Below are 27,454 nucleotides of genomic sequence, written 5' to 3' on the forward strand. Positions count from 1 at the left end.
TGTTTTTATAGTGATAAAGTTCATAACACAATGTTGACTGCTGTAACCCTTCTTTTGATATTTTAACATCTTTTGTCTGTTTATTTTGTTGACACATTGTTGTCAATATAATTGAATTTTATGCGACTGTCATACAAGTGAGAGGTTTAACTCCTATAGAACTCTGTTAAGTCCAAAATTTTCTAAGAAAATGCTTGTATTAAGTCGAGTTTTTGACAATTGTTTTCGATTCGCTTGATGTGTTTGAGCTTTTGAAATAACCATTTATTAAGGGTCACCTAGATTTGAATTTTCCATGTATTTAGTGATTTTTGCTATTTAACTTTTTAACGATATTTAAATATCTTTTAAATTGGAAGAACCAACTAAACATAACGTTCACCAACGAACAGGGGAAAACTCCAAAAAAGGAGATCAACACAAGGAGCTGGCAGAGCAATTCTCTCTTGCTATGCATGCATCACACAACAAAAGGATAACATAAAACTGATACATGTATCATGTTGAATTCTGTCATTCTTTCCTCATAACCCCGTTAGAGCATTGTTTGAGAATAAGGCAAATTCTATCCAAAAACGTGATCAACTACGCTTGTAACTCATCAATATGACACGAACGCCCTTTGTGGCGCAGAAGTTTACTACTAGGTTATAATCTACGAGTTCAATAGATTTTCGGCAAATGTATTCATAAGACTTGTTTATTGAACATACTTTTCCTTGGTAAGTATGTATTGATAATTGCTCGACATAAAATAAATAAACATGATAAACATAAAAGCAATGTTTTTACTTACTCTACAAGAATTTTCAAAGTGTTCTCAATATAAAAGGACAATAGATAAATCACTGTTTGAATTTTAATATTTGTATAAACTATTTGTTGTTACATATATGATATTATTCTATGAACTCAAGGTCTAGTCATTCTATTTATTTACGAAATGCAACAAGGGGAGTTGTTCCTTTCGAGCTGGGTAACTATTCTAGCAATCTTTGATTCCGGAGTTGTTGATCCTTTTTTTATTAAGGTGTATCCCCCTCCAATACAAAGAGTACCAATTAGAAATTGACGACTAATCACAATAATTCCTCCACCTACTACAATAAACAATATACCTGTTAAACTTTTATATTTTTTCAATTTACACATCACATTAGGGCCCACCAAACGGTCAAGAGATGATTTATATATACCGCTTCTGATATTTTCTATAATTTCATTTGTATAATATGACGATGTTTTTGCATTTTCGCGAATCGTTGTCTCAATTATGTGAAACATTTCTTCTAACTGTCCTTCTGAATCAACTTTTGAGCGATTATTGAAAAATATTACTCTATTACCACATTTTGATAAAAATTCCAAAAAGAACTTCTCTTGGCTTTGTAAAAATTGTAAAGGTGTTGTGTCTTCTTTTTCTAAATCATCTCTTCCAGTAATTACTATCATTGTATAACGAAAAGGATCCCCACCAAAAAGATATAAGAAATGCTGGACGGCCGTCATTTCTTCTTCTGTAAGTCTTCCCACCCGCAAAACATATATTATAATGTTCGGTCCAGGATAAAGCATTTTAAAACATTTAAGTATTTCCAATTTCACTGAGCTTGAGGTTGCATTAGTATCAAAAAACCCCGGTGTATCTACAAGTCTGATTCTGACTTCATTTCTTTTCGTTTCACCGATCATGCATTCTTTTGTCACTGACGAAACGGAAGGTTTTGCTATGAAATATTTTTCATTCATAATAGTATTGCCTGTAGAACTTTTCCCGGAGCCTGTTCTTCCTATCAAAACAATTCGGATCTCACTATCTAGTTCTACCTGCAAAACGTGAAAAAATCATTTTACTTATGAGAAAAGGGATATGTTCCATATTAAATATAAAATTTAGATTAAAATTAGGGACTGTGTCAAAGAGACAACAACCCGACCAAAGAGCAGAAATATTGATTCAAATATTTGATTCATATTACCACTTATGATGCGATATGATATAATAAGGCCACACCAATTTGATTCCTTGTTCGACGGACCCGCCCGCACCTATTTTTTTCAAAACAGATTTTTTAAATTTTTTTTATATTCCCGCTGCCCGCATCCGGAAATGTAATCATGTCCATTTCCCGCACCGTTTTTTTGTAAAGATATCAACAATTGTTTTTAAAATCACAGTCTAACCTGTATATAACGATTTTAAACATACAAGCACCACACCACACTTTGTAAATATCTGTGAGAATATTTGTTTCAGCATGAAACCTATTTATCTAAAGCGGGAGTGCTCCGATATAAATTTATATCAGCGGGAATACCTGTAAAGAACAAAAAAATGGTTACTTTCCCCCTTACTTATATTCCCTATCAAAAAATGTTCGTTGTTAGAATAAAGTACAAAGAACTTCTGAAGGATTTGCCTTCAACTGCAATTTTATTGTATGCTGGCGAAACAAAACTATCCATAGCCGCTGCATGTTTATGCACCTGTCCTGATTGATTGAGGGGCCTGTCGTTCAGCAGTTATCGTTTGTTGATGTTGTTCATTGGTATTTTCCCGTTTGGATATACATGATATATAAATTAGATCGTTGGTTTTCCTGTTCGAATTGTGTACGCTAATAATTCTGGGGTCCTTTATAGCCTGCTGTTTGGTCTGTATCAAAGCCCTGTGTAAAAGGCCGTACTTTGACCTGTGTTTGTTATTATCAGGTTGAGAACAACCCATCCTCAGACAAGGGGTCATTTTACTGATGTAGAAAAGAAAAAAGAAATACCAAGGATTTGTATTGTTCTTCTATACAAAACCTTTGAAAACTTAGAATTTTGTACTCAAAAAGAGGAGAGTTATATCATATTTTAAAAAAGTTTTTCTAAAAGAGGGGTCCACTTATTTTGAATAATATTAAACTGTTAAAGTAAATGTGTTAACATGGTTCAAGTCCAGGAATATTACAAAATTCTTGGACATGTTTTGACCATTTAATACCAGATAGATATATAGTTCTTTGAGAAAATATGAGCCCTTTTGTACAAACAAATATATTATAACTTATATTGATCCCTCATAAAACATGTAAAATGGATATTTATAACATTAAGGGGTTGTCCCCAAACTGATTATGACTTGGATGGAGAATTGTCTCATTGTCAGTCACACATACATAGACCAGATTTAATTATTTCTTGGTGAACAGGGAAAAAATACTTCAGAAATTAAAGAAATGTCAAAGTACAAGTGAGAAATCAAGCTTTAATATTGTCAAAACCTACTATTTTATGTTTACAAAAATAAATTATAATCGCTCGCCTTTACTTTTCAAGCTTCGCCTCAAAAATTTGCAAATTAAATATTTTTTTATTAAAATTTTCAAATCGCTCGCTCGCCCCAAATTTTGGAGTCCAAAAATCCGTAGAACAAGAAATTAAATTGGTGTGGCCTAAAGCATAAAAAAACTGGAAAATATAATTTCCTTTTAAGGTCTTTATCATTCCGAGTTTACCATTATAATCCATTTGTTTGACACTATTCCTTTATCCTTTTAGTTTCAAACAGAAACATGTGCAAACTGCTGGCAAAGTCCAACCAATTCCCAACTCTTAAACTTAAAAAATAAATATATTCTCGACCTGTTTGCAATTGTTTTCAATTTCAATTTCTTATAAAGTTTACGCCTCAGATTTCTCCCTGTTTTGTAAATTACTAATGAAACTAGGTTATCTAATCAGCAAAAGTTTCATATATCCATGTTCTGTGGTTCATTGATAAAATAGACGTTGCATTTTACATTTCAACAAGTACACACATATTTACGTATAGAGGTAACACTTCAACAATCGAAAGAAAGAAAATTAGGAGTTTTGTTTCCCTTTTATTTAAATATCAATTTCAAGTTTATAAAAGTAGAACTAACCGAACAAGCACGTCTGAGTTCTTTGCTTGAACAACTATTTCAAGCATGCCATAACTGCCTGCATTATGATTGTTTTTAAATAATCTCTCAGGATTCAAGAGATTCAAAAACAAACAAAAAAATGTGTGTCTTTTTAATATCTTGAACACTAATGAACACAATAGGTAATTTTTTATATGCTAAAAAATCTATATCAAAGTTCTATTGTTATGAGTAACAATGGATTGTGTTTTTGGATGTAGAGGAAGGGGCTTCAAGACACCATACTCTTCAAACCCTGTGGTCAAACTCCATTGTTATTTGTAAGATACATATTTTTTTATTGAAAACCGTTTCAGAAATAGAAACCATGAAGTGTAACTATAGAACTGTTGTGTCAACTGATTGAAACAACCCTCGCATAAATTCATTAAAGACTTTCGGCTATGTTGTATAGCCCTTAAAATGTCTATCCATTCTTTTATTTCTTTGCTTTCAAGGTAAATAATATAACACAACCTTCCGGACATAAATCCTTTCCGATTGATTGTACTGCATTTGAAGTGACTCAAATTGGCAATCAATATTCATGGAAGCTAGCCATGAATAATATAGGTATCAATTATCAGGTATTCTGCATATTCATAGTGAAAAATATCAGCTGGTCGACATAATATGCACAGCGCTCACTCGACAAAATTACATATTTTGACTATGAAAATGCAGACAGCCAGGTAATCGATTTAACGGATTGTATATCGCGTATTTTGCATGATTGAAAAAGAGTTTTTCTTTATTTTACCAGTAAACCGACTGATGCATTGAGTTACGGTTCTCGCCTATGAGAGAATATAGCGGAATGTCTTACAACATAACTATTCAAACACACTGCATTATACTATCTCGTAAAAGAACGATTGTGGTCATTTGTCAATTGAAACTTCGATTTCAAATGAACTTTCCAGCCGCGCCAAATCACGCCTGCCACAAAAAACCATGTATTTTATAATCGAAAGAAAGGTTGATGTACTTGATGTTCCCATTTTGGTTCCAAATAATATGCAGTAGCATTTAAAAGGTATATACGAATATTGTCCTATAAAACTACTCAGGTTCTTCGTCTTTCTGAAATTTATAATGAAGGACCATATTTTTTCAACACGAATTATTGAATTGCACTTAATCATATTAATTAGGTATGAATTGCCTCATAACGTGGCAGCGATGTACTAGTTTTTCCTCAATCAGTTTATGAGGAACCGCTTGTGGTAGGTTTATGATTTTGCCATTTAGATAATTTTGAACCGACCAATACGTCATGGTTTATTAACTTTAAAATTTGTGCTCAGTTTAAATATAAAATTTTGTGATAACATCAGTCTATAGGGAACTACAGATTATTTGTCAATTGTAATTAGTGTGCTATGATGTTTTATCGCACCGCAGGTAAATTATCACGTTGTGATTGGTTAACTCCGTCACGTAGTGACCCCCTATGAGACCGTAGGGGGGTTAGTAAATTTCAAAGGGGGTACATGACGCGTTAATGGTGACGTCATCTATAAATATTGTTGTGTTTATTGGTTTTTTTTCAACAAAACGCAACAGAAAAAGTCCAGCGTGCGATAAATTCGTTATACGCTTAACTACTAACCCCTACGGATCCATAGAGGGTGAATAAAATCCTCCGGCCTCATCCCTATGCATTTTACTAACCCCTTATGAATTCGTAGGGGGTCAGTGGCAAACCATATAACTTATAGTGGCAGCATTACTATATATTATTGAATGTTTTGCATAGTTCATTTGTATTAGTTCGAGGTTATTTGAGTTTTCTTGGAACCATTAGTGGTGGATCAATGATATGTGATAAGCAGATGCATGAGCATTTGGACATCTCATGTCCATGCAGACTATTTGACTCAACAGTCTGAGTTTCGATCTATTGAATTTGAATATTTTGCATAGTTTACATGCCACAGTTTATAATAAAATCAGTTTTAAATACACATCTTATTTTATTCAGTGAATGATAGTGGATAGGCAGTTGTTTAAGCATTTGCAAGTCTTCTGTCAATGACAAAACTATATTTTAATATTTTGTACTATTTTAATTCTTACATTTGGACTTATCTATCAACATAACAACAAACTTGACATATCCAATATTAAATATTCGAAGTAACAATGATAGTACACACCATCATCCATCAATTGGGGGCTATTCTTGCACAATACAATTAGTGTTTGTTTATATATTTTTCGGCGAATGAATCGTACATTACTATTTGTGCTCTTCCAAATCCATTATTATCTTTAATAAGAGATCATGAGTACATTCGATATTTACAATTTACTCACATTCCCCGAAAACAACTTAGAACTTAATTGTATCAGTGTATTGTGATAGAACAAATGTTGATCATACATTTATCCTTTATTTTTTCATAATCCGATACATGATGTTTTTTGTTTGTTTGAATTTAACCATAAAAAAACACCATAGCAAGCATTAAAAACAACCAGTCTCATTTTTGAATTGTTTGAATAATTATACAAACATACTCAAACATTCATTTACATTTAATTTTCTATTGAAGTGAATTACAGTACAAGTACAAAATATAAATCGAACATTGAGAAAAATCTTTAATTTAAAACACACGGATTTAGCCGATAAACATCCATACTTTATCGAAACATTTTCCTAACATTAAATATATTAATTTTGTGCACCTGTCTCATCAACTCTTACCGTCAATATATCAGTGAAAAATAACACCAAAACTATATTCAAACTCTCTTCTGTCATTTAAAAAACACAAACAGGAAATGCAAAAATATAATATATAGGGAACCGTATTGAAGGACAACAAAAACAAAGGTGTTAAACGATTGCTGTGTCCATTAAAAGCTTTGAAAAGCTGTCAATTTGAATTACAATATAACTTTATTAAACTTGTCATTAATACATAGTCATGATAGTTTTGTGAATGGAAATAAATCATATGCATATTAAAAAATTAATAATGACAATATTCGTTACATTTCATAAACAACGTCAACAAACTAATGAGTGGAAATGCAATGTCCCTACATATGTTATTATCTATCTTCATGATATGGAACACACATATTCGTTAACTGCTGTTGCTACCACTCCACCACCAATGCCACAAGCAAAAGCTACACCTGCCTGGAAACCAATAATGGTTGCTACGAATGCCCCTAAAAGTCCCCCTAATCCAAACACACTAAATTTCTTCAATAGATATTTTAAAGTTTCACCATTTAGAGCAATACTCCATTGGTTCTTCGCGCGTTGCTGGTTGTTGGTTTCTACTTGTGCAGATGTTTTCATTGAAACTTTATTTTTTAATTCCTTCTCGATTTCTTTAAGTAAGGTATTCTTGAAGACGGCATAATTACTAGTTGTTAATATTTTGTCAATAAAGGTATAAATATCATTCCACTGACGATCGATTTCGGTTTTCTGCGTCACACGATTATTAACAAATAATACATTTCCTTTGCACTGTTGTATTAAATCGGCAAGATTGGTTGGTGGATCTTTTAAAAATTCGGCCTCTGTTATGTCGTCATGTTCTAAATTATCTTTTCCCGTAAAACATATTATCATATTCATTCGGGGATCTTCTTTCAGGAGATCAAAAAATTGATTTGAAACTAGTATTTCTTCGTCTGTGTATCTGGATTGAGAAAGTACATATAGAATGATATGCGGCCCAGGTGACAAGATACCAAAACATTTTATTATTTCCAATTCCAGGTTGTCTTTACTCATGGTATTGTCAAATAGTCCTGGAGTATCTAAGACGGTATATACTTTCTCTTTCCATCTCATTTTCCCCATCTGACCTGTCTTTGTAACTGATTTTGGACTCGGTTTGGAAGAAAAACATTTCCGACCCAAGATAGTATTGCCTGTTGCACTTTTTCCGTTCCCTGTTTTACCAATAAGTAACAAACGTATTTCAGTAAGTTCAGCATACTCACTTACCTAAAAAAAATCCTAGCTTGTAAAAAACATTAAAATCTACTATTGCCCCATTATTAGGAGCATGTAGTCAATAAACTGTTGTCCACGTAAATATTATTTTTACAGTCGCAAAATACTGGTATCGCAGGTTTTTTTTACTCATTTGTTATTTGCAAAAATGCTAATGTTAGCCTAATTTATGTTTCGAACGTCACCAACGAGCTATTTGTAGACAAAAAGCGCGTCTGGAACAAATATAAGATTTCAATCCAGGAATCTATGATGAGTTTATTTACAACTACTGGGTCGATTACAATGAGGACTGAGTTTTTATTCCCCGAGAGTATCACAAGCCTAACTGTAATCAGCACTCCTGTGTTGACATGCATTACCATTGATATGGTCATAGTTATCAATTAATTGTTTGCAAAACCTTTTTAAGTTTTGAAATACTAAGACTTTCCTACCATAGGAATAAATTACCTTTGAAAAACATTTTTGGAATTATTGGTCCAAAATACCCTTTGTTTTGAACTTTATTTTAATTCTAAAAAAGAATTGATGAGTCTTTTGTAGAAGAAATACGTATCTATAGAATTAAAATCCTGGCATATATGATGAGTTTATTTACAACCGCCGGATCAATGCCACTGTTGGTGAAGTTTTTATTCCCCGAGAATATCACCAACCATTAGTCAGCACTTCTGTTGTGACATTAATTATCATTGATATGGTAATAACTGTTAATTGACTGTTTACAAAAAATTTATATTTTGAAATGCTTAGGCTTTTCTAACTCTCGAATTCATTCTTTATCTGTGTTTGGCAAATCTTTTAGGAATAATCAATTATGAACTTTATCTACCTTTTTAAAAAATTGATTCGAGCGTCACTGATGAATCTTTTGTACACGCAACGCAAGTTTGGTGCAACTATACTATTTTAATCCTGGTATCTATGATAAGTGCATTTTTAAACTGATATATTATTCTGTTCAGAATTAATTTTATGACGATTACAAGTAAAACAAGTGTTTTATTGTACGAATATGCGTTACTACTGACGTATGTATGTTTAAAAAAAAATTGAGGAAGGAGGCTTAAATTGCTTAACTTGGTTTTCATATTTTAAGGTGGTTGCTATTTCTATACAGCTGAGTTGCTGTATACTCGACATAAAGCGAACATATCATTAGATGCATGGGGTATTGATATATCCAAAGTGTAGATAAAGAAGAATTTTTAGTTATCGCAAGATTTGTTGTTTGACGGCCTATCAACAAATTAATTCAATATTTGTTCAATTAAATTCAGACCAAAACCAAACGGTTTGAAGATTTCTTTTATTGAAACATTCGATAATCTCGTCACGTTTCCTTTGATATCGTAGTAATCTATAGTATTAATAAACATTCATTTAAATGGATTTTTCTCCCTGCGTTCTCGCTGATTATTTCCAAGATATTTATATACTGTTATGCAAAAATTTAGGCTTAATTACTATTTAATGTGCACGAAAAGCACGTATACATTGTCTAAATTTAAAATAAGATTTTTGCAGATTTATATCTGTAGACTTTGGTATCCGAATGAAATAAACAAATTAATAAACAAATATGAAAATGAATCAACTAACTGTGATGATTTAGGGATACTATGGGACAATTTGAAAATAGAGGTAAAAGATGCAAGTTTAGACTATTGTAAAAGAAAAGCCAAATTAAAAAAAAAGATAAAATAAATATTCTAGAAAAACAGCTAAATGATATCAATAATAAAGCAAATAATGGTACAGATGTAAATCATAAATTACAAAAAGAAATTGAGAATGTGGAAAATGATCTAGAGAGTTTATATAAGGACAAAATTAAAGGACAAAAATAAGATCAAGGGTAAAATGGTTTGAAGAAGGGGAAAAAATAGTGCATACTTCTTGGGACTAGAAAAAAGTCGTCAAACAAAAAAGATTATAACTGAACTATATGAAGAAAATGAGCTCGCAACAACTGATCAAGATGAAATTCTAAATCTACAAGTGAAATATTACAAAAAGACTTTATGAGTCAACTAATCCTTGTGATAATGAAGTTAAAACATATATTAACGAAACAAAATTAACAAAAATGCTTAAAGATTCAGATAGTAATCAATGTGAAGGGGATGTAACAGAAATTGAATGCACTGATGCAATTTTCAAAATGAAGGTTAATAAATCCCCAGGTTTTGATGGGCTGACAGTGGAATTTTATAAGCAATTTTGGACGAGCCTAAAAAATATCGTTGTCAAAGTATTTAATTATAATTATGAAAAAAAAGAACTTACAAACTCACAAAAGAAAGGTGCAATTTCACTAATTTTTAAAAAGAATGATCCTCTTTCATTAAATAATTATCGTCCCATAACTTTATTGAATATTGATACTAAACTCTTAGCTTATGTGTTAGCTCAGAGACTTAAAAAAGTTCTACCTTCTATTATTAGTCTAGATCAAACAGGATATGTTAAAAATAGATATATTGGTTTTAACATCAGACAAATTCAAGATATAATAGATTATTCTGAGAAATTTAATATAGAAGGAGCAATCCTTTTCTTAGATTTTAATAAAGCTTTTGACTCACTAGAATGGACTTTCATGACGGAAACACTGAAACGGTTTGATTTTAAAAGTACCTTTATCAGATGGGTGGAAACTATGTATAACGACATTAAGGGATGTATCTTAAATAATGGGTGGGTCTCAGGTCCATTCAAAATATATCAAGGAATACGACAAGGGTGTCCGATCTCAGCCTTACTTTTTGTTATTACAGTAGAATTAATGGCAATAAGACTTAGAAGTAATAAAGATTTTAAAGGTATAAAAATTACATTAGATTGAAAATCTTGTAATTTAAAAATTTGTCAATTAGCTGACGACACAACACTTTTTCTTCAGTTAAGGAAAGAAATAAGTTTAGCTCTCAGTATAATTGAACCATTTGGAAGTTTTTCAGGACTTAAGCTTAATAGAAATAAAACGGAAGGGATATGGTTAGGAAGAATAAAAAGTTCAAAAGATAAATATGAAAATATAAATTGGACTGACAAACCAATCAAAAGCCTTGGAATATATTTTGAGTATGACAAAAAAGAGTGTCAAACATTAAATATTGAAAAAGTGTTGGACAAATTAACGAAACTTGTAGAAAGATGGGCAAAAAGAAAGTTAACACTACTTGGAAAAATATTAGTAGTAAAAGCGCTTCTGTTACCAAATATAACCTACATAGCTACTAATAGTATCATTACTAACGAAAATCTACAAAATATAAATAAAATCTTATATAAATTCATTTGGAATGGAGGAAAAGACAAAATAAAAAGGTCAATAATAACAAAAAACTTCGCCGAAGGGGGGTTGAAAATGATTGATGTAGAATCCTATATAAAATCTATACATTTAAAATGGATTATAAAAATATTAGAATCAGAAAATGCAAATTGGTCTGTATTATCAAAACTATACCTTAATAAATTCGGAAAAAAACCTTCTTATTTCAAGATGAATGTAAACAACACAAAATTGCTAGATAAAAACATATGGAACAGTACACCAACTTTCTATCAAGAGACGATAAAAACATGGATACATGTAAATAATTGTGAAAACAGTCATCATGATAAAATCGATAATTATATAGAAATCAGAAAACAAGTTATATGGGGAAATAAATTCATAAAATTTCAAGGAAAATGTTTGTTCTTTGATAACTGGATTGATAGTAACATATTATATATAAATGACATAATAGATAAAAGAGGAAATATATCAGAAGAAATGATTACTTCAAAATTAAGAAATAAAAGGAATTGGATTTCTGAATACTCAAAACTAAAAAAATCTTTACCAAAGCAATGGACAGAAAAATTAAAAGCAGAAGAATCATTAAAAACAAAAGTCCATATCAACCGAACAAAAACTAAACTAAGAGATTGTAATGATGTTGTAACTATTAATGCTAAAAACATATACAAATTAGTATTAAGTGTGTCAAAAATAGAAATACCAGTAGGATTTTTGAAATGGGAAAGAGTCTTAGGCAAAGGGAGACTAATAAATGAATTTAAAGACTCTATTAAATTTAATTTTGAATATCTTAAAGATAATAAAATAAAAATTTTCAGGTGGAAACTAATGTACTATATTTTGCCAAATGAGGTGCTGCTTTTTCAGTGGAAAATTTCACTAAACAATATGTGTTCATATTGCAACGAAATAGATAACTATAATCATTTTTTCATTACATGTTCATATCATAAAACATTCTGGAAATCAATGCAAGTTTTACTTAAAAAAAAGTCTTCATAGGCAAACATGTAATAAGTCTTCATTCGTTGGTTATAGGATACAAAATTCATGACGATGCATACTATGCACTAAATCATCTGCTTAGCTTAATGTTCTTTTCAGTCTATAAAACACATTATGTTTCTAATACAAAAACCAAAGAAGTAGACACATTAAGAATTTTTGAATATGAGGAAGAAAATACTGTAGAATTATATAGTATGACCAATATAGAGATCAGTAGTTTATTAGCAAAGGTGTTGAATATTTTGAAGAATAATAAGAAAGTCATCTTATAGTTAACTTATTATAAGCTACATATGTAGTAAAAAAAAAAACCACATGCTATCTAGATTATGTGTGATTGTATGTGACTTTTTTCCTTTATTATAATTGTACTATGCAAGTAATTATCTGTAAGTGCTATGCCTGTGGTATGAGTATGTGTGAAAGTTATGGAATGAAATTTGTATGTAAAAAATTATGTATCATGTGACACTGAACAAGTATGACTGTATGTGCAGAAGTTTGTTTGTACAATAATTAGTACTATGAATGTTCATGTGGGTAATTCAGAAAAATTAGTATATGTAGGTGTGTGTGTGTGTGTGTCTTTGTCATTATATATAGAGGCTTCGACACTTGTACGCTAAATTTGTGTACATTGTTTACAAACTTTGGCAGGTAAAGGTCACGACACGGTACTTATCTGGGTCAAATCAATAACAAATTTAATAAAGATTAAAAGTGTAACTATGAAAAATATATTTACACTCCAACTTACCTTTTCGCAATATTATTCCAAGCTTTCAAAATCACATCGAAATTAATAATCCAAATTCTCGAAACACTTCAAAAAATATTGTCCAAACACGAGGAACAGAAAAGTCGTGTGAGGTCACTTGACCGCAATTCGTTTCTGATTAGATAATAAAAGAACCCCAAAAGTCATTCCGGATGAATGATCAATTTCCGTAAAAAAATTATTGTGTAGATATTTTTTATGAATATATCTGAAAAGACTTTTTGTGAAGTAGCAAAGACTATTTGTAACAACTATAATAATAGTTTAATGTGTTAATTAAACCAATGTAATTTATTAGGTAATTTTACTGAATATTATCCCTGGGTATTCAGTGGTAATTTAACAGGGAAACGTGATGAAATGCTGTACACCAAGTTTAATTGTTAAACAGCAATAAGTGCAATAAAGAATCAATTACAGTGTTAAAAAAAAAAAAAAAAAAAACTTTGGTATCCGTCAATGATATATGAAGTGTAGTGAAAGGAAATCGTTAGTTCGACAGGCAAGCTGTGCTGCTTAATTTATAAGTATCAAAGAAGTAGGAAGCAATGGTAATTTTAGATAATCTCAATGCGGCAAGGAATATGCCTCTAATTACTCTTGATATTTTCAAAGAAACAGTAAACCTTATATCATCTCTGGTTTAATTTTACAAATCTCGATACTTTTACAATACTTTCGCGTTGCAATTTCGATTGCAAAAAAAAATCAAGAAAAGTTACATAAGATATAAAGAATTGCAGTACAAAGAAAAATAATCTACATAAAAAACTGGCGAGTGTAAATGATGTATTAAAGAGTTGTTAGTATAATTTTTGGCGAATATCGCAATTTTTTTAGATCAAATCCTATAGGTATTCACACTTTCAAAATAGAAATATTGATTTTATACATTGATGAAATTATAATGTTTTACATTGAAGACATTACGACATTTTATTTTACTACAATATGTATAGAAATGCCCCTGCTTTATGAATAGAACATTTCGATAACTGTTATTCATGAACAGAGAAATTGCTACAGCCAGTCATTAGGTCCGAGTACACAGTTATCATCCCTTGATTTTCGCTGTCCACAAGCATAGTCTCTGATGTGAAGTATTGATTTTGTCTAGCTGAAAAAAGGTTGAAAATAAGCATTTTGGAAGCTGTCAAAAGATTTGAGGATCCACTGAACATAAAATTGTCCATATGCTGAGTTAGAGCCGATAAAGTTTTCTTTAATTTTGATAAAATTTGTCCCAAAAAAGGTACACCACACTGTTAAAATATTATTGAGAAGGCGCAGGTGGGATTTTTTTTATTTCCATTTATTGTCTGAAAAACGAAATTACGAAATAACTGTGTTCTCGGACCTCAGAGGTAAAATCATGAACAATGGAATCTGTACTTTGGAAACTTCCTTCAATGATTAAATGGTTTCAATATGTCAAATAGCTTGAAACTAAAGGATTTAAACTTTTATTTGATAGAAACTCTGCAAAAATGACTCATATTGACATTACATAATCAAAATGAGCATTTCAAAGCTTTTTTCAATTTTGATGCATAAGTGGCATTCTGACTTTCTATCTGACTGGTTTTCATGTGTCAATATTTGTGTTTCTATAATTTAATCCAGTTGTATAGCTCATTTGTGAACTCTGAATCTACAGAAAAGATTCTTATCTCAGATAATGAGTGCAAAATGTGTTGTATAAATGACCCTCGTCTAACGCCCTGTTTGGATCAAGTTAAATTTGAGGCGATTGGTACATATTACTTGAAGTCCATAATGAAGATTTCACTGAACAAGTGCGTCATAGTAATTTGAAAAAATCTTTTCATCGGACCATTCTGTCTGCAAAAAAGTTGAATTCTGTGCTAATATCAATTGTATCAGGAAACTTGAGTATAGAAATGATGAAATAGACAAACATTTCTATTTTCTAAAGCTTCAGTATGCATTTTTTAAATGTAAATATGTGCTACGGTCTAAATTGACCCTAAATTATTTTCGGTCTTACTTGGCCTAAGACCCGTTTAAAGTAATATGTTATACTATTTGTAATTTTTCGGTCCATTTAAAGTACACTAAATACATATGTAGGTAGTTATAACCAAAAAACTTGATAGTTGAAATTTTCAATTTTAACGTCAAATTTTAACACGCAATGTTGATTATAGAATTTATCATACTGTCTATAATATATATGCTATTGCCATGAAACCTTGTAGCCAGTCTTATACTGTATTAATAAAATTGAGAATAGAAATGGGGAATGTGTCAAAGAGACAACAACCCGACCATAGAAAAAACAACAGCAGAAGGTCACCAACAGGTCTTCAATTTAGCGAGAATTCACGCACCCGGAGGCGTCCTTCAGTAAGCTTGGATCATATCAAGTTTTATTAAGATAGACAGAGGATTTAACACACCTTTGATAAGCAAGGACGTTAATTTCAACAGGAAAACAATTCTCCAATATATGTAGGATTTCCAGGATTTCCAGGATCCGTATTTATGTTTTGACAGCATCAGCTTACTAGTTTAAAGTAAGTGGTGTTGAAACCTTTGATGTCCCTGTTTCACAAATACATTTAAAGCCGATAGTTTATTACTGTAATATCGACCTATATTAATACCTACATAATTATTATTAACATGGATAGATTATCTGTTTATTTGATGAAATCTATAGAAAATGCATGTAGTATATTTGACAATATATGTATAACATTAACAATACACGGGAATGAAAGTAAACCACGAATATCAATATTGTTCGGACAAAATGGTAATAAACAAAGTAAACGAAAATCAAAATCTACGGAACACAGAAATAACAAAAGAATGGCTGAATACATTCAATAAGTTGCAAAAGTAGATGAAAGTCCAGATAGAAATAAATGTATTTTACAAGAATCTGTTAATATCGAGATTGATAAATTAATTGAAATTGAAACCGCAAATCTACGGAGCGCAGACAGAAAAACTATAGTAGTGAATGGTGAGTTTAGATTACAGGAACACAATGCACTTTTTTAAACATACTTTCCGAAAAAGTTCAATTGGAAGATTTAAACAAAGTTACAAAACAACCGGAAATTAGTGATCATCGCTTATTTGAAACCTTGAAAACAGGTTCTAACTATACCACAATATCAATTCGAAATGAAAATCCAGAGCAGTCAGATAAATCTGATAAAAATGATGATGATGATGATGATGATGATGATGATGATGATGATGATGATGATGACGACGACGACGACGACGACGACGACGACGACGACGACGACGATGACGACGATGGTGATAATGATGGTATAAATTGAAAGGAACCGGGAACATTATAAAATTTGATCGAGGATTTTACAAAGTAGAACAAATGAATGCAAATGATGTTGATTGTCAAATATATAAGAAAAACGTAGAAAAAGACTTTGTGAATGTAAGAACTTATAGATTTCGTCCGGATGATACTAACGATAAACTTTTGTTGATGGCTAAATTTGCTTTGACAAAAAAATTCTTTTGTATGACATGATTGATGATTAGATAAATTTTAAATTTTGAATATTGATTTCCATGTTTTTGAATAACTTTTTTTTCTGTAATATTTCAATTATAAACAAGTCTTTAAGTAAAGAGCTTACAGTGTCAAAATAAAGTTGATATGTGACGGAATTGGAAAACCATCTGCGACTATTCAATATTTGTTTTCATGCTTAAAACCATTGTGACTGAGAGCAATGTTGTGAAATATAAATACGATTGATTGTTGTTTTTTTGATAGTTTTTGTTAAATTTCTTTTAGATTTAAATATTAGAATTTTTTTTTTAAAAATCCAAGTGATAATGATGTAATGTGTGAGAGTATGCATGTATGTAGTGTTGGATGGACTATCTTCATAATAGTGAACATATGATATGTATGACGATTGTATAGTATGTATAGATATGTAGTATGATGAATACAAAAATAAAAATAATTAAAACAAAAAGAAGTTTTATTAAGATTGGTCAACTGTTTCTATCATGTTAGGTCCGAGTACACAGTTATCGTCACTTGATTTTCGTTGTCCACAAATATGGTTTTCTATAATTTTGATATAATTTGTCCCAAAAGAAGTACACCACACTGTGAACATATAATTAGGAAAGCGTAGGTGGGATTATTATTATTTAAATTTTTGTCTAAAAGAAATGTACAACGAAATAACTGTACTCGGACCATTTCGAGATCTCAGTCATGCATAAAGAAATCACATCTTAGCATTACGAAATAATATCTGTGCATTACGAAATAACATCTGTGCATTACTGAATCACTGTTACTAAAACAGGACACCGATAAAATCAAAGTTTCTTACTCTTAGTTTAATCGAAGAATCAAATTCGTTTAGTAATCTGTTACAGATTCGTAGTTAGTTGTATCATTAAACGAGACTTGAAGACTGTTCATGAATGAAGATGGTATTGAAGTATCATTAAATTGACTTTTTCATATTCTTAAGTAATTAGATCAACTGCATTATTTAACAGCTTTTGTTTTGTTGATCCCTATTAAACTTGTTTCAAATAGATGTAACAGCTTAAATGTTCAGGTGATACTTAGATTGAAAGTTTACACTTAATATGCTTACTAATTTCTTCCTTTATATACTTTGGTCTAACCACCCTTTGCAAATTTCCAGATGTTAGTATATATAGATATAATTAATAGATGAAATAAGTAGAAGGAACACATACTTCTTATGATGTCAATTAAAGCTACAGTTTTACAAGGCGTGGTTAATGTACCATCAGAAGCCTCTGAATAAGAGCAAAACGTTGAAAATCAGTCGACTGAAGGGTTCACATTCTGAACAAAGAAACGATGAATAATTTGAGGGAAGAAGAACATTCTCGAAATTTTAGAAACTTCAGTTAGTTCTGATTCAACTAAACAGAATGACACGATAGGCCAAAAGGTCGCTATTTACCATCTCGATAAACCAATACATTACCGGGAAATGAAAATGACATGCAATAACACGGAATATCCTCAGCAAAAAGTAACTGAATTCCGCCAGCAATTACTATCTTATCCACAACGACAGAACTTGTCAATCCCAATTTTCTGTTTCAAAAAAAGCAAATTAACTTAACGTAAGGGTACCCAAATTGCACCCATTTATTCACCAGACAAACATTTTCAATACGTGTTTATTTTGTAGATGTATCATTATTTACTTTATGGTTTCAAAAATTTAATTTTGATTCCATATTGATTCATAGAAAAATTGGTCTGAACTGACCTCCAAACCATCAATGATTCTGTAAAGAGGAATATCCGCATTGCATCCATGTTTAAATTCGCATCCTCAAAAGTCAAATAACGGAGATTTTGTTTATTTCTTCAAATATTGTGAACAATTGGATAGTATTCCATTGCTTATTCTTCATGTTTTAAGAAATGGATGCTAGTAACATATTTTATTTGCAAATTTGAAAAAAGATGACGTTTTGATGGCGTCGCATGGCGACGTTTCCGTATGTTTTACCTTTTCAAACACTTCATCTGTTGATGAGAACTGTAAACGTTTTGTGTATATCTAAATATATTTACCCATGTTCAAAGATGTGCATATAATCAAATCATAAAAATACAAATTATCTAGTTTCTAGGAAATTTCTGCTGCTAGTGTTGGTAAATAGGTGCAAATTGGGTACTCGGTGCAAGTGTGTACCGTGACGTTAAACGTTTTTTTAGTAGCATAATTAAACATGATAACGTGACAATGTGTTTTATTTAAAGAGACTCTATAATTCATATGAATGTATTTTAAATGAGGAATACAAGAAGAAGTTACAAATACTTGTCAGAGAAGGCATTGATTGCTCATATTAACCTTTCCATGTCGAAAAGTATTGTATACAAATCTTCTAATCTTTAATAAATCCTTTTCTGGAACATGACATTTTGAACTCATAAAAATAAGAATCGTGCATAAAATTACATACTTGACTTTAAAAGATCAAAATAAATGGTTTTTTTTTATTGATAAAAAGTAAAAAAGGGGTGGTCATTTAAAAACAATATATCCACAAAAAAATATTGTCATCTTATGTTTTTATTGTTGGAGTTGATGTTATATAATAGACTGCAAAGGAAATAGGCTGAAGACCATGCCTGAAAATGATCACTTGTATTCTTGGTGTAATTTGTCTTTATTTGACAAACAATACCAATAAACCCATCATTGTTATCATAAATTCTACAAATATCATAACAAAGATAAAAAAATACAACATAGAAAAATACAATTTAAGCTCCCCTCCCAAAAAAAAAAAAACAAAAAAAAAACCCAAAAAAATCAAACTTCGAGATCATGCGCTGCAGATGTGAAACGAGATGTAGCGATCAACAACTATCTCGAAACTGATTTTATTTATAAATGAAATATATCCGAGAAAAATCCAAGAAATTGTAAAGGTCAAAAATGAATAAAACTATATCTCGTACACAAATATTCTGGCAAAAAAGGTATGTCATTAGAATAGAAGCCGTTAATCGCGTTTTGTACTGACACGGTATAAAGATCGGAAGCTTATTGTTTGATCAATGATTATTAGCGAAAGGTGTTAAATAAAAATCAGAAATGAAAGATTACTGAAGGATGGCATATTTAGGTACAAAATATATGTGTAAAGAAATAAACTTCACCGCAAGAAAATTTCAAAATCTTTAGAAGTGTCTTTGACAAAAAACAAGACCAAAATTTCTCCTGAAACCACACATGTGAAAAAACTTGCATTTATCTTCTGTTTCTGGCGTCACAAAATATTTGTATTGAAGAAAATGCGTTATGGCTATGGAAGACTCGAGATTTGTTTAATTTCAAGTTCAAAAAGTTACCCCTGCTGATAAGATACGCTCAGGTAGAATACAAATCTAATTTCAAAATTAGCCATCGTTTCTAAGGTGTCTTTCCAATATGTAAGTTGGAAAGAAAAAACACATCGGAAAAATTAAAAGGACGGACGAGCAGACAATGATGTCGATATATATCTAAAAACATACAAAGAAATAGAAGTTAGCAATATAAAACTAACCAAAAGGCTCGTGTAAATATCAAGTAGTATAGAAGGGGGTATATTAAATGACTTTGTTCTTACCTTAGTTTTCTCTGTGATTTCTTGTCGCATTTCATCATCTAAAATACAGTTAATCAATTATTTGAACATTAAATGCAATGTGTTAATAGAAATTGGAAAGCACACCGACTATAAGGTAAGGTTTGCATGAAATCGGATATTTTTCTTAGTGATATTGTATCAATTTGATACATCATTTTGTTCACATCGCCCGTCCCGTTTATCAGGTGAAAAGCTCAAAATTCCGATTTTTTACAATTTTAAGTGAAAATTGTATTTGAATTTTTCTAAAATAATGATGTGTGCGAGTGACTTTAAAAAAATAAAACTGAACATAACATGTATAAATTATTGTGGTCCATTCATTAATACATGTAATACATTTTTACTAAGAAAATCATAAAAAACGTTTTTTTTAATTATTGGGTTAAAAAAACACTTTGCCATGGCAACAAAAAGCCAAAAATATCCCTTTTCCGGGTCCACCGTTTTTTTAAAACTGTGAACTTAATGATTTACCTATTTGCATTATAGTGAGCTGGTAAAATTGGTATGTCACTGAACTCGTTTTTACACAAATGGGCGTTATGTGTTCATCTTGTCATTTTTGTAAAACACAAAAATATTTTTTGTTGATCTGCAAAGAAGAAATTCATCTTTAATAACATCTTTTTATAAAGAATCATTTTGTCTTTTAACACTTAAGGATTGACCATAATCCATGAGAGAAAACAATGATCAACTTAGAGAGACGACATCAAAGGATCAATGTAGGATAAAAAAAACTTAATTGAAATAGTTTGGGGTGGTGGATAAAAGTTGCTGCAAGTTTTGTTAATTTGACATCTATTTTATATGTACTTTCAATAAATCAAAAACAGTTCAATGAAAGTCACAGGAGTAAAGGGACTGACTGTAGTTGAGGAGTCCCCACCGTCATGACTCAATTGCCGATTTGGTGTTCGCAAAATTAATTCTGTTTTACTGTCGACGCGTAGGGAAGACAGTAAAACGGACATTTTCAACCGTCAAAGAAAAAATGATTGAGGCTACTTTTCAACCACAGTAATGTCATTCCGATTATTATGCATTACAAAAAGAAATAATACGGTATAGCTTGTAACGAAAGAGGAATGTGTTCATGGGACACCGATGATGCCCCCTCTTTCATAAACATAAAATATTATAAAGCATAACAGCTGGTTGAAGCAAACTAATGGTAGAGAACATAAACGAAAAATGAATGCTCAGAACGGGGACAAGCCATACAAAACAATATATTAGAATGATTTCTATTGAAATGAGCTTTTCAAAGATTAGTTGTTTTGGGGTTTTACGGCGGGTGACATGAGTTTATTTGTACGAATCAAATTTTCATAAAATTACATAAAAACGGCGATTTTAAGGTAGGTGTTGTTTTATTTTTGAAAAAATTGTAGGTATCGGACATTGGTTAATCAAAGCAATTCATTATGGCGGGTCCCTCCTTCTTTAAATTATTTGAATTGGAGTTATCTCCTTGTGTACGCAAACCTTATTTTAATTAACATAAAAAAATAACAAAATGAACATTGGCTGCAGTTCATTAATCTCTTTATCTAATAGACTATCACTTAAATACATGCGAATCCTCCTCTGGTTGAATACTAATTGTTGTTTCATCTCTTTGTGTATATCAATTATTCATAAGAATGTTAATTGCATGAAAAGCGATACTCTATTTGCAACTACAACAAACAATAAATGCAGGAAAAAAATCACTTACCGCTTGGTGACTCTTCCTTTGAAGCCATTCCTAAAATGTTAATTTTTGATATTTTTAACACAAATTTTCAGTTACAAATTTCACATCTGTCTTTGTAAGAATCGGTCATTTTCTGACTTCATAGACAACGTATATATATTAAAACATAAAACAGTTTTGTCTACATACTCAATGTAATAAAAAAGGTCCCTTATGCTAAAACTTTTGTCGGCATTATTTGTGAAAGGAACCGCAATGCTAAATGGCTATAATCTTGAATAGGTTTAAAATTGATTAACACATTTAAAGAATAATTTCCTTTGACATTTAGTAAAGTTTGTTATACCAAACTTACCTGTTGTGTACACACGGGGGTTATGTTTCAAGTAGAGACGTCGACAAACCATAAATATAACACGCTTGCGCACAAACTGCTCGGAAGGTTCTGAAAAATTAGATAACGACCAATCGGTATAAGACCTAAATAAGAAACACCTCCTTTCTCAATGTCATTCAAAAACAATAATTACAGTATTTGAGATTTCAGCTATAATTTGTTTGCTGAATAGTGGAGTTATATCAATAAACACAGGTTTCTTAATCTCAATGTAAGAGTTTAAAAACAATTTTAAGGAAACAATTACAGATAGGTCTATTTCATCTGAAAGGGTTAAAGTTCATATGTGACCCGCCATGACATTTGCAGGCTTATGGAGGTAGAACGTCATTGTTAGAAAAATTATAAACATGATAAATATCGAGATTCAATGAAATACTTGTTTGTGAAGAAGAGATAAACACTTTCCCTGGCTTCTTTGTTGCTGACGCCGAACTATACATCATATATAAGTTTTGAAGAAGTTTTACTTTATCGTTTGAAGTGAAAAATATTTGAATCTACATTTTAAATTGATACACAAAAAAAAAATAAAATTTCTGCTCTATAGATTTCCTTTCATAAATGAAATCTGAAATATATCCCAAACAAATACACCGTATAAAATCCATATAAAAGAACACCTACTTATAAACTGTTTATAGAGACATGCATAATACATCTAAATTAAAAAAAAGGAATTCTTAAGGCTTACTTTGACAAATTTTAAACTAACTTCAATTCAATAAGTTTAAATTACATGTTCTAAAATAGAGCTACAAAAAAATTATTCTCTGCTTTATAAATTTTCTTTCATAAATGGAGTCTGAAATATATCCATAATAAATGCACCGTATCAAATGCATATATTAGAACACCTACTTATAAACTGTTACGCGTCGCATACTAAGTTTAGAGACATGCATGATAAATCTAAATCAAAAGACGAATTTAAAAAAAAGGAATTTTTAAAGCTTACTTTGACAAGTTTTAAACTAACTTCATTTCAACAAGTTTAAATTACATGTTCTAAAATAGAGCTAAGAATGCTTGTAAAGTAGTAAATTTAAGTCTTTGAAATTTTATTCAAATACGCTATTGAACATTACTAAGAGCCAATAAATACAATAATTTTGTATTTTATAAATTAGTGCCTTCAATAAACGAAAGCCGTCATAGAACAGTCTCATTTTCATACCGATATTCGTAATGACTCGTTTCATTGCTATTACAACAAATATTTCATAATAACATGACAGAGAGTTTGTTTTGGAATATTCTAGATAAATATACAAAAAGCAAATTTTAGACAATGTACGCTTCTAAGCCTGGAAGTGGCTAGTCACATATAGTTAACGGCGTTTTTCTCACAATGACGTTCTACCTCCATAAGCCTGGATATGTCGTGGCTGGTCACATATATGTAAAGTATATATGACTTTCACCACATTGAGTCAGCAATTAAACACACACAGACAAGCCAACAAATTGAAAGATTCGGGTTTACAAATGGTAATTAACAATACGATTGTAATTCTACGTCGTTAATTGGTTCGAAGTCTAAAATAAATATCATCAAGCTTCAATAATTGCATATTCTATCATATTCAGATAACAGTTATAAAGATTCACATTGAATCTGTATTGAACAAAAACTTTACGAATATTGCTTACCGACTTCGTTCTGTATTTGACTTGATGAACTCTGTTTTACAAAGTGTCGCTGATGAGTCTTTTGCAGACAACGTGTCTCTGGCATTTACAGTTTCAGTTATCTTATCTATATCGATTTCATGTATTGCATTAACCGATCATATCGTTGGTAAAAGAGAGATAACTCAATCACATCTGATTAAAGAGAAATGAAGTTTAAACATTTCGTTTAATTTGTTGTGTTTTGTGTACTGTTGTTTGTCCGTTCGTGATTTGATTTTTTATTTTGTCAGACATTTTTAGTTAAAAATTTCTTTTCGACTGATGATGAATTTGATATTTTCATTTTTATTTTAATCTCCTCGCGTTTTAAAAGATCGTCATCGCAATAAACAATGTACAAGTAGCCCATTTTTTTTATGAGACATGAACTATCTCAAAAACATTTTTTATTAAGTAACTTTTACGGAAAATTTTAAAACAAATCGAGGATCGAATTAAACATTACACACAAAGTACATGTTTTAGCCTAGAATAGTTTTCGAATGCTTTTTCTTTATCATTTATGTTGTTATTGTTACTATTGTTGTATTTGTGCCTTTTTTTTTTTTTTTTTAAATTAAACACATTGTTTACAATAAGAAATTTCAAGCTAACAACACTTGAAGTAATTATCAAATCAAATATAAGACATGCAGTTAGCAATTTTTGTTGGGAATTGAATTTAAATTTGTTTGTAAAGAGTACATCTTGCTCATTTTTTGCAAAATCTGTGGTTGAAGATAAAATGGTCAAATAGAATAGACCGTTACATGTCTTTACGCATCAATGTATTGTTTCGTATTGAAACTGTGATCATTGGATTTAAAAGATGTTCCCTTTATCATGTTATTAGATCTATAATTATTAGTATAAGGTCCATTTCATGAGTTACAATTAAACTACGAATGATTAACAATTGGTGGTTGATTTCGAAATCACAATGAATACATGTAATAAGAGAAGCTACATTAATATATTCAAAAGATTACAAATATATGCCAAATGAAAAACGTTATTTTCGATGTGAACTGGCACAACTCTAAAGGTTTGTATACTAATGTGTTCCCCATAACGACGTTCATAGTCTTGAAAAGTCCCAAGATGGATGAAAGCGATAGACAATGCTGCTTTTAAAACTCTTTTTGTGTATTTCATTTTTAATATTTGTCTAGCGTGACGGCTGCAGTGCAGGCGATTTGGTGTCACGATATCACAGTAGCATGGGTTCGAATCCCGGCGAGGGAAGAACCGAAAATTTGCGAAAGCAAATTTACAGATCTAACATTGTTGGGTTGATGTTTAGACGAGTTATATATATATATATATATATATATATATATACAGATCTAACATTGTTGGGTTGATGTTTAGACGAGTTATATATATATATATATATATATATATACAGATCTAACATTGTTGGGTTGATGTTTAGACGAGTTGTATATACATTATGTACACAGCCATGTATCACCATCATTGATGGGGATCCGATGGATACATCTGTTGTAGGGTTGTCACTGACTCAGACGTACTTATGAATATAATTATTTTCTGTGACTGTATCTTACATTAATTTGTAGGATCCTTTACTATAGATAATTTAGCTGATCTGTAACAATAACATCTTCATGCCTTATATATGATGTACTGTAGTACGCCGCTAGATTAAAACTGACGTGGAAAGGTAACACATGGCCAGCGAAAGCTCTTTTTTTTGAGAGCCCAGGTGGTCGTGTGGTCTAGCGGGACGGCTGCAGTGCAGGCGATTTGGTGTCACGATATCACAGTAGCATGGGTTCGAATCCCGGCGAGGGAAGAACCAAAAATTTGCGAAAGCAAATTTACAGATCTAACATTGTTGGGTTGATGTTTAGACGAGTTGTATATACATTATGTACACAGCCATGTATCACCATCATTGATGGGGATCCGATGGATACATCTGTTGTAGGGTTGTCACTGACTCAGACGTACTTATGAATATAATTATTTTCTGTGACTGTATCTTACATTAATTTGTAGGATCCTTTACTATAGATAATTTAGCTGATCTGTAACAATAACATCTTCATGCCTTATATATCATGTACTGTAGTACGCCGCTAGATTAAAACTGACGTGGAAAGGTAACACATGGCCAGCGAAAGCTCTTTTTTTGAGAGCCCAGGTGGTCGTGTGGTCTAGCGGGACGGCTGCAGTGCAGGCGATTTGGTGTCACGATATCACAGTAGCATGGGTTCGAATCCCGGCGAGGGAAGAACCAAAAATTTGCGAAAGCAAATTTACAGATCTAACATTGTTGGGTTGATGTTTAGACGAGTTGTATATATATATATATATATATATATATATATATATATAGTGTCTAAAAATAGCAACAATCAACTACCATCTCATATTCAAGATACGACTGACTATTTGAAGAAAATGAATTCCTTAAGTCCTTTACCTAACAACACAATTTTGGTTTCAATGGATGTGTGTTCTTTATACACAAATATTCCAAAAGATGAAGGAATTGCCGCGTGTGAAAAAGTATGGAATACTCGAAAGGATAAACATCCCCAAACTGACTGTCTAGTTCAATTGCTCAAGCTAGTGCTTGAAAATAACAACTTTATTTTCAACGACAAGCACTTTTTACAGATTGACGGAACTAGTATGGGAACAAAAATGGCACCTTCTTTTGCCAACATTTTTATGGGGGATCTCGAAGAACGCATCCTTTTAATTGTGCCATACAAACCCTTGTCATGGCTCCGTTTTATTGATGATATTGACATGAAATGGAACGATACTGCAGAACATTTGCAAGATTTCTTAGATCATTGTAATCAGTTCCATCACTCAATTAAATTTACATCTGAATTTTCAAGCGAGAAAAATTGCTTTTCTCGACACCACCACATGTGTAAAAAACGGGATCATGACAACTGATCTCCACACAAAGAAAACTGATAAACACCAGTTCCTTTCTCCAAAAAGTTGTCACCCGAAACACTGCTCCAGGAGTATACCTTACAGTCAAGCCATCAGACTAAAGCGAATTTGCTCCTCGGAATCCAAACTTAACTATCGTTTGGGACAACTAAAAACACAGCTGAAATCAAGAGGATATAAAACCAAAAACATCACAGACGCTTTTGATAAAGCCCAAGAAAAAGATCGAGCTAGCCTCATGGAATACAAAGATAAGACGACCCGTGCAGATAGAATTCCGTTTGTTGTAACCTTCCATCCCGATTTGACAAATATTTCATCTACTATCCGAAAGCACTGGCGTCTTATCGAAAATGACTCTTCCTTAAAAGAAATTTTTCCATCACCTCCTGTTATTGCCTATCGCAGACCCAAAAATCTCAAAGACATACTTGTGACATCAAAAGTAAAGAAACAAGAAACTTCTAAATTTGGGTGTTACAAACAATGCGGTAGAAGCAATTGTAAGTGCTGTAAAGCCGCCAACACTGACCACTCTTTTAG

General features: G+C 31.2%; 1 protein-coding gene across 2 annotated transcripts; it reads right to left on the minus strand.

Annotated features, from left to right (window-relative positions):
- Window positions 1-845: 845 nt before the first annotated feature.
- LOC143051316 (GTPase IMAP family member 9-like) lies at window positions 846-22,040 on the minus strand. Of its 2 annotated transcripts, none has more exons than XM_076224262.1 (3): window positions 21,919-21,968; window positions 20,175-20,212; window positions 846-1,827 (listed from the first exon to the last, which is right to left on the minus strand). In XM_076224262.1, the coding sequence occupies exons 1-3, from the start codon at window positions 21,944-21,946 to the stop codon at window positions 937-939; spliced, it is 957 nt and encodes a 318-aa protein (XP_076080377.1). In that variant the 5' UTR covers window positions 21,947-21,968; the 3' UTR covers window positions 846-936. The 2 variants fall into 2 exon arrangements, with proteins under 2 accessions (XP_076080377.1, XP_076080376.1); XM_076224261.1 differs by lacking the exon at window positions 846-1,827 and adding an exon at window positions 6,671-7,914 and having other exon boundaries at window positions 21,919-22,040.
- Window positions 22,041-27,454: the final 5,414 nt, after the last annotated feature.

Source organism: Mytilus galloprovincialis, chromosome 11, assembly GCF_965363235.1.
Source record: "Mytilus galloprovincialis chromosome 11, xbMytGall1.hap1.1, whole genome shotgun sequence".
Taxonomy (NCBI): domain Eukaryota; kingdom Metazoa; phylum Mollusca; class Bivalvia; order Mytilida; family Mytilidae; genus Mytilus; species Mytilus galloprovincialis.